Source organism: Falco punctatus (assembly GCF_963210335.1).
Source record: "Falco punctatus genome assembly, chromosome: 6".
NCBI lineage: Eukaryota > Metazoa > Chordata > Aves > Falconiformes > Falconidae > Falco > Falco punctatus.
The window spans coordinates 73202093-73219997 of NC_137585.1; the positions used below are offsets into that span (position 1 = coordinate 73202093).

The window sequence follows — 17905 nt, forward strand, 5'->3', positions numbered from 1 at the left end:
TCTTGGGTGGATGCTTTCACATTAACTCTGCTAACTGCCAGCAATCTGCATGATATCTCATCTTGTATGTCTTTTTTTCTGTGTTTTCTTTCCTTTCCTCTACTTGCTACTTTGCCCGTTATTAATAGGATCAGCCTATATGCACAACGAGTCGTGCCTCTGCCATGACGTCTGCTCCTATCTTCATTTTTCTGCAAGTTTTCATGTGGTGTGGATGGTCAGTTACTTTCTCTAATTTTTTGTTTTGTTCATGGCTTAAAAAATTAGCAGACTTTTTTTACTTACTAAGCATACAAAAGAAAACAGAATGAAACGAGTCCCAAAAGCAACAATCTGGAGCAAATTACTATTGCAATATTAAGGGAAATTAAATATGAAAAACCCTGTCTGGAGCCTTATAAATCACAATTACAGAACACAAGGGCCTCTCCCACAGCAAATACAAAGACACGGGAACCTGTTGGATTTATATGGTTTGAGATTGCACATGTACCAACTGAGTCAGTGACATTCCTGGCAAAAAATTTTCCCCATGTTCCTGTTAAAATGAACAGAACAAGAAAGTTTTCTCCACAGAAACAAGCAAAGGTACAAAGTAATTAGAAGATACTATAATACCTGTGAAAATAAAGCTATACTGGGGATAGCAAGGGTGAGCGATCTGTGTGCGAGTAAGAGTTACTATCAAGGAAAGTAATGAGTTTTCACAGCATTCAAGTTAATACATGTTAATGATGGTAAGCAATAGTGTGCATCAATTTGGTTAAACTGTGAATTCAGTCAAATCATATTTATTTATTTATTTTTAAATTTTTTGCAACCTACACATATTCATTGCCTAATTACAGGAGAAAGTGGGATTTTTTCTTCTGATGAAATACATGGATACATGAAGTCCTGCATGTTGACCCAGTGCAGAGTCAGGTTCCTAGTGAAAGCCTTGGCGTTTCAGACTGTGTGGCACTTAATGGTGTGAGTGTGTGCACTGCTGTGCTAGTGACATGTGTGCGAGGGAACTGCTGATCTAAAGAGAATAAAATTCATCACCTTGCACACTGGAGGGGTTTCTGATCAATATTATTACTCAGAAAACCACTAGAGGGAGATACTAACTTATCTATCAAAGTAAAGCCAGCAGAGGCAGAAATGGAAACTCGGAGGTAATTTTTCAGTTAGTGTAGTAAAAGATAGAAAATTGTAACAATTCAGAACACTCATTTTCTCAATATTTTGTGTTTTCTTTATACCTGGGGGAAGGTTCAATTAATATGACTTGAACCATCAGTGGAAAAAAAGCTTGAAGTTCTGCTTAACAGCTGTAGTTGAGTAATTTTGAAGTTTCCTATTCTGTATTTAAATGATCTAATGTCTAGCAAACCTAGGAAGTTGCACAGACGTGGCTGAAGGTTGTAAGGAAGGGTGGAGGTCCCCTCCCCCAAGCCAGTGGTATTTCACATTAACATCTAGAAGATTAAACATCTCATGTTCTTACTCATGCATTTTGGTCTGCAAGTAACCTTATTTTAATTAAAAAGCTACTGTCCCATGTACATAAAGCAGCAGGGACTCACCTTGAGCTGAATTCTTTACGTCCAAACTGGTCTTTCTGCTCAAGAAGGCAAACCAAAATACAAAAGGGAAACACACAAAATATAGTTTTAGCTGACAGACTTTTGGCAGCAGAAAGTTATAAGGTAATTTTGTTCATCCATCCTGTTTTTAATAACACTGTGATTTGGGAAATGGCTTCTTATTGGACATTAGTCTGTGTAGCTTTATTAAAATCACTGAAGCCAACACAGATACAAACCAGCTGATCAGGTTCAATAACAGCAGCTGGGTTTTTTTCTTTCATCAAGGATAACAAAATCGTCTTTTTCACCCCCTTGAGTAGCTTGCTTTTACTTTGTACATTGGTTTTGTTAATCATGCCATGAAGAGAAGTCTACAAGCTTTTAGCTGCTTCTGGAAATGCCTTATTTCTGTCAGTTTGCAGGGATGTTGGTGGGAGCTTTGAGGGGGCTTAGCAGCCCAGACAACTGTATACATTGTGATGGGGTGGGCTGTATCCCTGATCTACATGTGGGTACCTGTACAGCTTTGCTTTGTGTGGTAGCCCAGACAAAGGATAGTAACACAAAATTTTTGAAAGACCATGCATTGGGACTTGAAATACTCTTGACAAAAAAGCAAAGGTGTTCTCCATGCAATATGAAGCATTTAAAACATATGCTTATGAAAAGTGTAATTTTGAGGTAATCAGTTGATATCAAAGGCCAGATCAGAAGCTCTTTGGTATATATTGTTGCTTTATCCTTTTTATAGTCAGTGTAGCACAGTGGGTTCTGATACATGATAAAGGTTGCAAGACAAAGTTTTAGTACATTAAATAGTTATACTGTACTTCTAAAGGAGTACCTAGTATGTTTATAGGCTTAGACATGTATGTGTATATATTTGTATTTATATTTCTGTGTGTGTCTTTAAAATTTTGGACTGGCACTGCCTTCAAGGAAATGTTGATTTATAGCAATGAATATACAGGTTTGATATTAACAATTAAGATGTGGTTTTATAAAAGCATTCATTTCCATTCTGCAAATGCTGAATAATTTTCACGGTGTGCGATGCTGTAAAATAACCCTCTCTAGAGTTATCATAGTAAGGCATGACATGAAGGAGATGACATTTGGATTTGACGCTTTTCTACCTCAAGCATGCAAGCAAATTTGACATGTGACAGTAATGCAAGAAATTTCTGATACACCTCTGATGAAATGGAACTATCTAAAGAGGATTCTTTCCAATTTCTTTTCCAACTCTTTCTCTCTTCAAAGAGAAATAATATAGAGAACATTATTTTGAAGACAACAAAGAGAGGACTTCCCCAACTGATCTGTTCGTTATTCAGGTTTTCTCTGTGACTAATGTAATGGGCTGGAAAATGTCAGTGAAACTGCTTAAAAATAGTTCAGTGTGTAACTGCAGTGGCAGAGGTAAAGATGAGGTAAAGATAAGATAAAATGATGCTATGCCATTTGTTACAACAAATTTTTTAAAAATCTTAAAAATAACACTTACAAAAAACAGTTGAGAAGCTTTCTTAATGTTCAGGAATAGGGAAGTATTTTCAAATAAGACATTTTGAAGATCATTCAAAATTGATGTTTTGCTCAATCTGGTTGCAAATTAATGACAGGGTCCTTTTCATTTCCATAAAACAGTTGATTTTTTGAATTTATGTAAATCAGCTTGTAATCACACTTTCTCCTTCCCCCCCCCCCCCCCCCCCCCCCTTCTTGTGATTTTCACGACAGTTAAAGTACACAAGAAAATTACAATATGCAGTTCTGGGGAGGAAAATTTAATTTAGGTAGGATTTACTGTACCTTCTTTGCCACTACTATTTTTGTTTTGGCTTAGGACACAAAAGAATAACTGATTCCAGAGAGAATATTTAGAAATTGTTCTTTGCTGAACTGCTGGTTTACCACTGTAAATTGGTCTACAAACCTCAGAAATGCAATATGACTTTGATCAATACGAGGTTAAAATCTCACCAACACTGAAATATGTGCATAAACCTTGTATGCTTTTGTCTAGTATAGTTTAACTCTGTCATTCATAATATGAAGATGCCTCTCCTGCATTAGGCTCCCAAGACATTCTCCACTGCTGTGAAGTTGTGAATCCTTTACAAACTGTTCTGGGTAGTCTTAGTGAGAGAGCAAAAGATATTAAAATACTTCTTTTCCATCCAGTAGGAACATTACATAGTATAACTGCTGAATGGAAAAGCAGTGCCCATAAATTGTGATGGTAGTTTTAAAAAAAAATATATCTCAAAAAGCAAATAGAAAAGGGCAACAGAATGGGTTGGTTTTTGGTTTTTTTTTTCTAAAACATATAGTAGTGGGATGAATTAATTAACATCATTTACCCAATATTTTGTCTAATGCAGAGGTGACATGAAAGCTGAATACTGTATAATTCTATATGCACAGGACCATCTACTCTGTATACATACTGGATGTCATTTTCACTACACTGATATTTTCCCCTTCCTATTATGCACAATTTTGTTGAAGACCTTTCTAACTCTCCAGGCATCTCCCCTCTGTTGGAAAATTTTAAACCTTATGCTTTACTTTAGGCTATTTCTTCAAAGATAACACTTCTAAGTAATTTCAGTGATAAGAATCTTAAATACCAAGAGGTAACGCAGTGTTGTTCATTGAATTCATGTGAGAAGGAACCTTTACTGATAATTCTGTTTCTGATGGTACTTGCTGTGAGGAAGAAACAACAGGGTTATTTATAGGTACTCTGAATAGAAATAAAGCTACATGACAGGACACAATGCAGATGCAAAAAGTGACAGAGCTAAACTAAATAAACCAGAAAGTTCAGTGCATCTTCAAATCTTAGCATCCTACTCCAAATCTGGTGCAGCAGAGTTCACTTATGACTTTTTTGTTGACCGGAAACCTTAGGAATTTTGAACTTGTAGAGTGCAGTCAACTACAAAAAAAAAAAAAAAAAAAAAAAAAAAAAAACCAAAAAAACAAACTTTAGCCAGAATTATACAACTAAATTATAAGGCTAACAGATGGCAAAGACACATCTGGAAATGGCTCTTATTGATAAAGAGCAGCAGCTAACGTGAGCTATTTGCTTCAGGAAAGAATGAAAAGAAAATTTTTCTCTTGTTTTTTTGTTGGTTTTTTTTTTTTTTTTTCCCCTGAAGAATTTGGATGCTGTTTTGTTGTTTGGCTTTTTTTTTACATCTCAGTTTCTAAAGGAGACTGTTGGTGAATGCTGTAATTCCTGATGACATATTGTATCTAATTTGTCTGCTTTATTTGATTTTCTGTATAGTTATGCCAAACTTCTGATTCCTCTGACTTCTCTGCTTTAAACAATGCATTATGTGTGGTGGGAATCCTGTTAAAGTCTTCACCCTCAAAACCGAAGTTCTATGCTGTGCCCTGTAATACCCAAGTCCCCTCTCTGCACCTCTGTTACCAAGCAGTTGCCCTAACACCATATTTCACTTTGTACTTTTTATTCAAAACTTTATACTATAATTTTCAGCGTATTTTTCACAATGACCATAAAATTTCTTTATCAGACCTCCTAATTTCTTGTTTATAGCTGATCTGCCATTTTAATGTGCTTTCCTGTTCTTGCCCATTTCAGTAATATTACTTTCTTAAATACTGACCTTTTCGCTGAGACAGTGTACTAAATGTCCCTACGGATTCATGCAGGGGTGTTTCTTTGGGGTTTGGTTTTGGTCTTTTTTTTGGTGGTGGTGGAGGATGTGGGGTTGTTTTTTAATTTATATAGGAGTTGTGGTTTGGGGTGATGGGTGTAGGAAGTGGTTGCTTGTTCTAATTGTGACATTCATTTTACCTGGATATCTAATGCAAAATTGCTAAATACTCTTCTGGATCCTTGTAAGGAGCTTGTTTTTTAAGATGCTGCTTCTAGTTTTCTTCCCTGATTTCTGGTTTGGTTTGTGGTTTTTTTTTTCTGTTTGATAAGTTTTTTCTATTTTCTTGGAATTGGAGCTGTTTGGATTTTTTTAACTGCTTTTGGTAATTTTCATGTATTTCCCTTTCTTGAAATTGGTATCTTTTGTTTTGGATTTGTTTGGCCTCATGTCTCACACAACAATGCTAAATCCTATTGCATTGTGGTCTACAGAGCTACTTTAGCTATACTAGAGCTATACAGAGTGGCTCTCTACTAGTAATTTTGAGAAGGGCCCTGGGAAGCACTAAAGATTGAAAGACTGATCCAAAAGGCCGTCATTTGTCACACCCAAAAAAGTGTTCTCTACATCTCTTTTTGATAAGGCATTGATCCAGTTTATATGTGACTTCTCTAATCTCACATCACATTTCATGAGTGATATTGTCACTTTGATCAGGTGGGCAGCAGTGCGATCCCAGTATTACATTTTTATTTCTAGACTGTGAATTTTTTTACCCACAGAGATCCATCACACTTTCCTTTTCCTGTAAGACTTTTATGCTATTACACTTTGTATTATCCTTCACGTACCACCCTTCTGCTGTATGTCCTACACTGTCATTCTTACAGAGTTGATAGCCTGACAATGTTCTGTCCTCCTGATTATTCTCCTTCCACCAGATTTCTGATATGTGTATTATTTTGGGATGGCTTATTGATAATTTGCCTTCATTCCCCCATCGTAATTTTACTTTCCTAGCATTGGTGTAGAAACACTTGGAAGTTTTGCTTAAGGATGTATACCAATGAATTAATGGTGTTTTAATGACCCTTCCGTATGTATCCTGATTGTACTTTTGACCTCCACCCGCACCCCAGCCTTTCCTGAAGCACGCTGAAAATTAGTTACACATGCCCCAGTGGCATGTCAGTCTGAATCAGGAGCTGTTCCGTGCTCGTTGGCTTTCCTCTGCTTTCTGTTCTAAAAACTTGTTAAACTCTGTGCCATCAGCTGGGCTCTGTTACTGTCAAGGTGCAGTCTGTCCTTCCCTGCACACGTTCCTCCTGTTCAAGAAGTTTTCTCCATTCCCACTATACCTAGAGTCACTCCTCCCTACACTGCTGTCTTGTCCTTGGAGGCTTGGGATCTCTTGGAAAATAGAAAGTGTCTTTTTATACTATGGGTAGAGAATACCGTGCAAACAAGAGGAAGACCAATTATTTTCAGCCATCAGAGCTACCCATGAATCTCAGACTCAGTGGACAGAGCAGTGCAGGGGGTGGCTGGAACATTGTCCTGGTGCTTTAGGCAGCTAAAGCATAGATTATGTCAGTCCTGAGAAACAAGAAAGTATAAAGATATTACAGACTCCAGAACAGGTGCTGAATGTATTTCAGCCAGACTAACAAATTAGTCTATAGTGTGGAAGATATTATGCATTATAGGCAAAGTAGGACCAAATAACAGCACGGGGAATGGGGAAAAGAGGAGTGACTGCTGTATGGCATAATTAAGTTAGGTCTGTGGGTGTGTGACAGAGCAGTGCAGCTACGAGTGAGCCCTCAAACTGGAGGGTGTCTTCTCTATGGACTGCGTCAAATGCGTACAAAAAGCCCATGGAAAATTTGGTTCTTGTACTTGAATACAGCATCAGAGACAAAGAAAGGATTTTCATTCTCTTTGATCATATCTTCACCTGCAGAGCTTATTTGTCTTAATGTGCAATCGTGTTGATAAAATGGGCATGAACATATTCTGGTATTTGTTTTCTAATCTTGAGAAGTTAACTGTTCTCCCATCCTGCCTTGCAATAAAGTGGTACTCAAAATATCCAAATTGATGTAATTTTAAGGAATATGTATGTGGTTTATTGGGCCCTCCAGGTATACCCCATAGCATTTCATGTTTGATTGTGCAAGTATCCCATCTAGTTCATAAATGACTGCAGTAAGCTTTGTAAGTATTTAATCCTCCCATGCTTATAGTTAATGTAGTAATGCCACTCTTTGTATCAAAAATCAGACAAACTTCCAGGAACTATTTTGTTGTTATTTTAGGCAAAATAACATGTATATGACCAAAAAGGATGCCTCAAGGATAGTTCAACATGTTGAAGACTAAAATATAGTTTACTGCTCAGGAAATTTAATTGTAATGAATATTAAATGATTTTTTCTTTTCTTGTCAACAGGAAGATTCAGCCGACTGCGGTGGTGTCTCTGGTCTGAGTCCATCACTGTGGTCTATGGTAGGAATTCAGTTGGTCCTGCTTTGGCTGTTATCTGGCAGCAGATACTGCCAGTTATGACCTTGCTAAACCAAAACCTGCATAACTTAATCAAGACCCGGCCAAAACGATAGCCTCAGTTTCATTTTTAAAAGGGTCAGCTATTCAGACAGCAGCAGAACAACAGTGCTCGTGTCTGGTTATCACTCGTTGTGAGACTCATAAAGGCACCCACAGTGGCTGCATGTCGGATCCTTAAACGTGTGTGAATGCTGCATCATCTATGCCATCCAAACAGAATTCTGTACGTGCTCCATTGGGGAATCTAAGAATATTAATTTTTTTTTTGTTTGTTTGTTTGTTGTGGTAATGTTGATGACTTCATGTAAAAGGGCTCCCCTGACAATAGCTTATGTATATGATTTTAATTTCTTTCAAGCTTTGGATATCTTGGAGATTTATATTCTTTTACATGAACAGTTATTTAAAAAAAAAAAAAAAAGGAAAAAAGAAAAAAGAAAACGTACTCCCCGATATAGATTACTAGCACCATGATGGCTGAACATCATGTTTAGCTTGATGGCTGAACATCAGTTTTGTCCAAACTATTTGAGTAAAATGGAAATACTGGCGAGTCTTCATCAGAAGTTCAGCATGATTGAAATGCTTTATGATGAGTGGTTTACTCTTCCAAAATGAGTCATGTAGCCAGCTAAGTTTTGGTAGGTCGATAAATTGTCAGTTTAAAGGAAGGAAGGAGGAAAACTTCTCTTTTTAAAAATATGAAGGTGCTTGAGGGTTTAACTAAAAAGTAATTATCATCTTAAACTTGGTGTCATCTTCTGTCAGAAAAAATGTTAATTTCAGTGTAATATTCACCTCCTTTTCACAATGCAGTTATATATAAAGCTAGTAGAATCCTTCAAAGGCTCAAACAAAAATGCTTGTGAATGAAAAATGTCTTTGTGATATTTGAACGTTGGTTTCCAAGGGTATTTTGCATGATGATGATGATGCTATATTATTGTTTTTCAGTTTGTTTTCTTTGATGGTAGAGTATAGTTCATTGAAAAGATAACTGAGTGATTCTTTTATTGTGTGAGAAACTGAACATTGCAAGCTGCAATCAAATCATATTAAATTATATTATGAAACAGAGCTCTGAATATACTGTGCAATGAAAAAGCTGAGAAAATAGGGTAAATTTAGCTATCATAACAAAAGGGTTGAGTTGGAATTTTTACTGAATAGTGATCTCACATGAATACCTGTGTACAGATATTTTAGGTATATAAAAATCAGATTTAACACATTTATTTTTGGAAGTATATGTTCTCTAAGATTCATATCAGGTTCCCCCTTTGTTCCCTTCATATAAAACCACCCATAAGAGTGAAACCTCCTTTGTGCTATTTGTTATTGAAAATAGCATATTTAACAGCAAAACGTCCTGGTTGCTGAGATTAGAAGACATCCAAACAAATGGGGAGCCTTGAATCTATATGTATGCACATTGATACTTGATTGTGAATAATAATTTTAAAAGTTGTTTTTTTACAACCTCATTGGTGATACAGATTGGTGCAGTAAATTACAATATTACAGTGTAGCACAGTGTTGATGCAAAATATGATTTGCGCTTTTTTCTAGTTTTCAGAATTAAACAGTATTGCAAGACAGCTAAACCAATGAATGTGCAACTCTGCTGTTATTGTACAATTCCGCTAACAACTGCAATATGCAAATACTAACATGGCACAGTACACTAGCTCTTTAAAAAAAATAAGAAAATGCAAAGCATTGGTATGTATATGCTGGCAATTGATTGATATAATTTTGATCATGCCAAAAACTTAAAGAAATAATTGGGCATGCATTAATATCCTATGAAAACTGAAGAAGCTACTCAAAGCCATGGCATGGCTTAAAAGATCAGATGTCTACTGTAGTTGTACCCGTGGCTGGTTTGTTGTTTTTCTCATGTACCTTGGCTCCAACTATGTATTTTCTCATGTTTGGGAATACAGTGAGTGAAAAAATAAAACCTGACCTTTTGTTTGGTAATCAGATCTAGCTTTTTAAAAAAATATCTCTAGTAAAGTAATGGGGTTAAAAGTACAGTTAACTGTGTTGGATGACTTCAGATCCTCCTCAGGGAAGGTGAGCTAATTATGATAATATAGGTGAAGATAATTTTGGAGCTCTTCCTTCCAGTCATATTACTGTGCTTCTCTTCACCCTATCACCAGTTATCACCTGATAAAAAATCGATTTGAGTCTTTCTAATGCTAAGACTGCAACTGCTTTTTTCCTTAATGTGCTCAATTGAAATTCTATGGGAGTTTTGTAGGATTAGGCCAATACCGCACTCATAGCTTTTACTGTAAGATTATTTAAAACGCATATTAGTTTGCATTTTGCTCTTTTAATTCCTTGAAAGATTGTCAGTATATTAAGTTCACTATACTTTTCACTCAGCTTCCCAAAAGAAACCCTTCATGGAAAAGTCGCATTATTTAACATTTTGGAACAATTTGCTTATGCTGGTAGACCATATTTTGAGTTCCTTAAAAAACATTTGATGAGTGTCTGTAGGCAGAAATAAAGATGGCACAAAGCCATGCTGCCACAGGAAACAACTGTGGCTTTTGCTCTCACTCCACTTCCCTTAGAGTGCTCAAATACAAAAGGAGGGAGCAGCCGGTGCCATGCAGACACATTAGCCTTCTTGGGTTATCCAGAGAGGGAAATGTCTTTTGTTCCTCTCCTCTGCCCCTCCATAAGACCTGAAGAAACACATCTTAGCCTTCCAGCTGTTATAGCTGTCTGATAGAAAACTCAGGATCTGGCCCTCCTGGAAGGGCTTAGTACTGTCCCCATAGAACTCAATACTTTAAAAGGGAAAAAAAAAATTGGCTTGTTTATGCAGAAAGCAATATATATTTTGATTATATCCAGGTGACGGTCAAGATTTTTTAGAACGCACTGCCTAGATATCTGCAAATCACAAAACACAGATAGAAAATACAATGTCAACTTCAGCTATCTCAAAATGTGGATACCAATCTGTTAGAAATAACTTGCATGGATAAATTGTGTATTCTCATGCAGAAGTGTATCCTTAATCTCATATAATGCATAATAGTCCTCTTGTCTGTGAGAGAAGAAACTTGATCCTAGGCTTTAAATTGAGACATTTTCAAATAACAAGATGTTGTAAAAAGTTTTGGTTTTTTAAGCCAGATAAAAAGCTCTGTTGATATTTGCTCAGATCCTTTAAATAGCACTAAGGGAACTGTTGAGACTGTTTCAGTTTACACAGAAGTCATGCAGCCTATTGTATGTCTGACAAATAACCACCATTAAAGTTGTTAGAGCATGGTGCTGTGCAAAACATGATCTGAAGACTTAACATGAAAGGTTTCTTTCTAGTTTTTCATTTAAACAACCAGCATTACTGCCAAAACACTGACCGTGGTCCATATTTGTAACAGGTTTTTAACATGACATAGCAGGTTTGATCAACAAGATTTTTTAGGTCCTGTAGTCCTGTACCTTTAAGACTTTAGTATGATCTTTTTCATGTTTCTAATGCTTGAGGCTTTACTGCTTAACTTGACAAAAAACAGTGTTGCTGCCATTTGTAAGTTTTCCTATAATATTCCTTTTACTAACTTCAAAACTGGCCTTACGGGGTTCAAATAGGCAGTATCCCTTTTAAGTGACCTTTGCAACCCAAGTGTTACTTGCTGCGGTTGAGAGTTTTTCGACATCACTGAAGAGACATTAAGACCTTTTGTTCCCATTAACACTTAAGCTCAGAAAATGTGCTTAGGATGTCTTAATTTCAAAACAAAACCTCAGTCCCACTGGTCCTAAAAATTCAGATGTTAGCACGCTGGTTATTAAGAAGTATATTAATGCCTAAAAGGCACTGCAACACGCTTGGGTGTTTTTGGAAGGTCAGCTGAAGGTGAAATCTTACTAACTCCTTCCTTAGTATAAATTTTACCCGAGCTTCATCAAACATCCAAGCCTTTAACAAAGGCCAGACTTTTTTTTTTTTTTTTTCATACCACGATGTTAATATTGTTAATACACGTTGTACACTATTGTAAAAAGATTAAAACAAAGTGTCTGAAAACAATTCAAGAGTTTTGAAAAGTTAGCCTCACCCTCTTCCCAGCTACTTGCATCTGTCCTGTTTATGGTTTAAAAGAAAAACATCATCTTGAAGAAATAACTTCACTGAGGCTAAAGGGATACTGTCTTGTTCGGATGCCATGAAATTGCGATTGTGATCTGACAAAGCTGTCTTCTCTTCTTGTGTTGTATGGAATGTCTGGATCATGCTTTCTGGGGTATTTTTATTGAAATGCTCAGTGTGTGTTTCTGCAAAAAAAGACTTGGTTGCTTTTACAAGGCAAACAGGTCTTTCTCCCTTTTCTTGTGTTCTCTTGACACTTTTGTGGAACTTGACAAGCCTGGAAAAATAATTTTTTTGTAAAAATTTGTACAATAATGTTATAAAAAAGTTTATAATCCTAGAACTGTTGTGTTAATTCTTGTGCAAAAACAGTATATTCAGAATAAAAGTTTATCATTTAAAATCAACAGCTACTTTGATTGTTCACTTTGTAAAATAAAAACATGTAAATAAGAGCCCACATGATTTGCTATATAATACTTTTGAATTTGCTATATTAATTGCATCCAAGTGTCTGAAAGAGAGATGTTTTCCAATGTGGAGACAATGATCTAACACAGTTCTTATTTGGGTTCAAAGGAGGATGTGCAGCAAAGCAAACCCTCATTTCTGCTTCATTTGTGGCTGTGAAAATTTCAAAAAAGTAAAAAAAAAAAAAAAAAATTGTAACCAACAAAAACTAAGAGTCTGTAAAGCACTCAGTAAAATAATAGTCTCCAAAGCATCTGAAGTAGCCCTGTTCTGAAACAATTGCTTTTGGAAGGATAGTCATTTACTGAGTTATAAACATTGATGCAGTCCAAGGGTTCATTCACATGGAGAAGCAGAATAAAATTGGATGGCTCAGATGGGTGCTGCCCAAGTTGTTGCCCCACCTCTGACAAGGATTGCTGCATGATTTATGAATCAGCTTCTGTACTGCTGCCATTCTCAGCTGAGCATTAGACTCAAAGTGGATCTATGTACCTTAAACAGGCTTGAGATGTTCAGGAGTTGCTTCACTGGGTGTTCAGACGTACCACCGTGGTGCTGGCGATCTCTGTCAGGAGGGCAGGGCAGATGGCTGCAAGTGGTAACTCCCTTAGAAGCCTGATTTTAATCCATGGCTGTGAATGTGTCAAAGCACAGAGAGAATGGCAGTCGTAAAGTACTGCTGGATTTACTGAATCCCCCAGGAGTCAGATAAGACAGTAAGAAATCAAATGCAGATTCTAATGCAGCAAAGTAACAGATCGCCCATGTGGAAATGCTACAAAGCAGCGCATGACACTGCATCAACATCCAGAGACTACTGGCCTCAACTAGATTAAACATTGCTGCCTAACTACATGATTACCCCACATGCTGAACTCATTGTATCATGATTTCTGTATGCTGAGGGCCATTGAGATGTAGAATTAAATAAAACCTCCAAATCCCTCCCTGGTACACGTTCAATTTAAATTCCATACTAGAATACACTAATCGTTATGTACCAGGAGCTGACACTCAGAAAACACAGGGTTTCTTCCCCCATTTCTGGAACTTACAGGCATCTTTGAATTTATCAGTTCGATTTGGGAATGGCTGCACTGCAGTGAGATATTCTGTACTAGTCCCTGGTTCAAATCAAGCCAGAATACACTTGCCCTGTCATATTGTATTATTTTGAGAGATGATTTCGCGTTGTCCAATGCAGCTCTATTGCTGCTAACCATCTACCAAAAAAAAAAAAAAAATCAAGATGTTATATAACACTGATGTTATAAAAGCCCTTCACTGTCACATCTATTAGACAACTGCTCTTTGTAGTGCTCGACTGAACAAAATGCACACCCTGAATTGTACAACATCTCCTCTGCCTGTTGCAAAAGACATTGAACACAGTGTCTCCTTTTCCAAAAGGCTATTAGGAGCTTTTTGTTCCCAAAGTGTATATGGGGAAGGAGGGAAGGAAAATGAGACTTTTTTCAGAGAATGATTTTATCTAAGTTCTAACTGTATTTCTTCTAAATGTTTTATATGTATATTTATTTCTCTTTTCCTGATTGAGAAGATCATATCCTCAGAAGCTGACTGTTCCTTTTGAAGCCTTGTTCAGAAACCCAGAAGCTTTTTAGTAAAGTCTCTCCTTTAAATAGAACACCCACACCTGTTTCTTTTGGGGTTTGAATCACTTTTTCTTAGGATCTCACAAGCACTTTCTTGACTAGATCTCCGGTGTACCTCTCATGTTTTATAGAACAGATACTTGAACTTAGTAGTAAGTGTTTCCCATGGGGAATGGTAAACATGTTTGTGATTTGTCTCACCTAACTGTAGTTTGCAATTAGTCATGAGTTCATTCTGCAGCGTGAGGAGTTTAGGAGTTTGCTTTACAAGCTGCTGGTTCTACCTAGGCTTTGGCCATCTGCCTTTAATGATCAGAAGGTGGATTCTTAAAACAAGAATTTTCTGCTGCTGTTGTAGTAGTACACCTTTTCAAAGAGAAAAATCATCACAGTAAGTAAAAGCTGCATCTGCTACTCTATCCGTTACTTTCATGTGTTGGGTTTTTTTTTGTTTGTTTGTTTTTGGTTTGGTTTTTGGTTTTTTTTGTTTTTGTTTTTTTTTTAATGGGATCTTAGTGCTGCTAGTCTCCAACAGCTGTTTTGAGAAAGAAAATATGAAGTATAGAGCTTTGGTGGTATTTACTCTTCCTTTTCAAGAAAATCTTTCAATTATTTTTTTTTTCTGTCACTGAATTAGTTATTTTATAAACAAAATAAAATGTGGGGAATTGGGAATGGAAGCTGCCTCAGAATTTCCATTTCAACTTTTGCTGCTTTAACCCAGACCCTTCTCGTAACCCAGACTCTTGTGATCTCAGCCTCCATTCTGTGGCTTCATTATTTAAACATAAATTTTTGAAGCATTGTAATACACACGCACACACACCATGGCAAGGGTAATTAACATGCTTGGAACACTGACTAATAGTGCTATGTTTTGCTATGTGTGGTTAGCATGTATTATTCTTGTAAGCTATTGTGACAGTCCAGGCAATTAGTACTCACTATGGTAAGGGTTAGTCAGTTGCCATATAAACTCTTATATCTTCAGGAATCAATTAGCTCTAAGATAAAATAGCAGGCAACTGAGGTTCAGCTCCAGCTGAAAGGTACTCTAATACCTAACTTAAAATGCTCTGGAAGTTGTGACCATCCATCTGTCCTGCTTACCTGTAGCCGGCACAAAGGATACAGGTGCTCCCTATGATGGCAGGATTTGCTCTTGGCATCTTCTGGGAATTCCAGTATGGGAAATAACAGGCATGAGAACTTTGAGAACTTGGGGCAAAATGACAGACGGCAGGATTCACTAGGTGGTTCGTTCGGTGTCTGTGTTCCTGGGCTGACCGGTGGAGATCCACCCAGCACAGTCAGTGCAGCAGGGAGCACTGTTCCCATGACTAACCCCTGAGGGTTTGATTGCCGTTGCACACACAACCTTTCTCTTGAAACTGAGGCATGATGATGCTCAATTCAGAGAAAGACAGACCAAGGAGTGGAGATATATTAATTCAAAAGTTGATTCTTCTGCTTTGCTGGATCAAGTTCCTCGTTCCTAGGATTAAGGCCTGGGCTCAGTAAATTCCACCTAAGGGAAGACAGATGTGGAATTTAGGCACTTAGCTACCAGAGAATGATACAGACTTACGGCTGCTGTAACAGCCATTGCTGTGCAGACATAGTGGAAGAGATGCCAAACTCCAGGTCCTGGGAGAAGCTTGTTTTGGTGGCTGTGGTTGGAGCACAGTCTGGGCCAATGCTAAATTCCTTCCAAAGTAGAGGGGAGGTAGTGGTGGTGGCGAAGGGGATGTTACTCATCTTTTGTACCATGTGCTTCCACTTAAAGGACTTGTCTCAAAAGTGTAAAATCTCTTTCTAAATCTGTCTTTAGTCTGAGGGTATCTATGGGACAGGGAATCTGACCACTTGCAAACATCCTGCAAGTGAGATGGTTACCTTGAACGGTCTTGCTGTCAGACTGTTGAAAAAAGGTCTGCAATAAGCAGAAAAGTAAGAAGCTTTAAACTTTTATTGACTTTTTTTTTTTTTTTTTTTTAAGAAATTATCGCTTCCTTATGGCATGAGAATAAATGGAGAGATAGGTAAAACTTGAAAATCTTGAGAGTTCTGGAAGGTTTAGGTATTTCTACCTATGTAGATGGTGGTGCTGTGCAGGATATTCAGCATCACAGATTTGTGTGTTTGGGGTCCCAAATTTTGACCGAGTCACATTTTAGATCTTAGGTGCTATGATTTGGAATTCTGAAATTAGACGATGTTTCTGAGAATGGTATTTATACTATTAATCACTGGAGTTTTTCTTTGGTTGATTTTTTTATATTTCTGTCCGATTCCAATCTAGCAAGTCACACCCTGTCAAGTTTTAAAACACATTCTTAATTTTCAATGAATGAAAAGTCTCCCTATCCGCAAGGAAAGTGCTTGGAAGTAAGATCGAGCACCAGCTTTGGTTTTAGCAGACTATTTTATTGCTTGGAAAATATATTACTAATAGATTCAACCAAAAATTCCATAGCCACTTGTGATTGTATCCAACTTTGCATCCTCCAGTAGCTGAGGCAGCAGCAGGGAAGAACAGTGGTGACAGACTGCATATTTTGAGGATCAGCTGGGCCATGCTTGCAACAGTTGGAACTAGTTGTCACAGCTTGCAGAGGAGGCAGGTTTGGCACCGCAGGAGCGCCTGCTGTTCTCCCCCAGGTGGACCTGCCAGGCTAGGGGACTGCTGGGCAATGCTAGCGCTGCCTGGGGCTTCTCCAGGAGTGATGGGAAGAGCTGTACACCTAAGGGAAGCAAACTGGTGTATCTGTCTCTCTGTCTCCCTCTTAACAGCAGGGAATTCAATGAGCTACATCATATCTGAGCTTTCAAATGCCTCAAATTTCCCTAAGAAAAATGGTAAGTCAGAGAGAATAGCTTTCAATTGCTTACACGTCTCTTACAGAATGTAGGTGTTAAGCTAAGATTGAGGTATTAAGATTTTTGGGGGGATATTTGGGAATAATTATGTGGATATGAATATTTTTCTGCCTTTTAGAAACTACCCATGGACTTCTAACAATCTGCCTGTATGCTTTGCTTTCACAAGGTCAAACAGCCCTGCTGCGCTTTTCTGTGGCACATGACATGAGTCAAACTGTGCTTTAAAGCAGCCTGCATGTAAGGCTGCCTTTGCAGGACATGAAGGAGAAACTACAGTCTGTGACACTTGATCTTTTAGAATCTGTAGTCAAGTGGAATGTCTTAAATAGAAACTGGCCTTGTTCTGAATGAAAACCTGTCCTGGGCAGTGCAGAGAGAGGCACCTTTATTGTTTCCGGAAGAAGTTGTCTCATGTAAATAGATACTCTGTTACAAGAGGGCTTTATTATTATTTTAATAGCTTAAATAGCCATTTAAAAATTACAGAATAGTGTGCAATGCTGTATTTTATAGCCCAGCTGTATTCATCCTGCTGTAACTAAGACTCTGGCCTGCCTTCATCTTAGCTGAAGCTTTTCCCTGCAATTTATAGTTCAGCTGATTTACACAGACCAGTGGATCCCAGAATCAAGTTCCAAAACAGTGCAGATGATGATGATAGTAGCAACAGTGGAATACTTTTTTGAGTGTTTTTTTTTCCCACTAAACCCACCCACCCACCCAAAACACTGAGATTATAATTCCTTTTAAAAGTAACAAAAAATACACATGACTCGATTGTCATAAGGAAACATGGTATTTTTCATTGCTTCATGTTAGCGTCTTTCTGCACTGAGGGTTTTTTCCTGTAGTTTATAAAATGTGTAATGAACCTGTATCAAAAATAAAGCCAAGCTAGTTCATTTTTAAGTGCAACATAGAATGAGTGCTATACTGGACATAACCTTTCTCCAATACATACAGAATCTCTTATTAAAACTACAGGGAATTTAATAGCTATAGTTTTATAGGTTATCACA

The 17905-nt window shown here is 37.4% G+C and overlaps 1 protein-coding gene across 11 annotated transcripts in view; it reads left to right on the forward strand.

Moving 5' to 3' along the window:
- Positions 1–12320, forward strand: part of CACNA2D1 (calcium voltage-gated channel auxiliary subunit alpha2delta 1) — a 434287-nt gene extending 421967 nt beyond the window's left edge. For 6 of the 11 annotated variants that reach the window (XM_080392376.1, XM_080392374.1, XM_080392378.1 and 3 more), the window contains one exon: positions 7671–12320. In XM_080392376.1, coding sequence (XP_080248502.1) covers positions 7671–7787 — 117 coding nt within the window. In that variant the 3' untranslated portion in view covers positions 7788–12320. Of the gene's footprint in view, positions 1–128; positions 218–7670 lie in introns of all 11 variants that reach the window. The other 5 variants (XM_080392375.1, XM_080392369.1, XM_080392377.1 and 2 more) reach the window with 1 other exon arrangement.
- The last annotated feature ends 5585 nt before the right edge of the window (positions 12321–17905 follow it).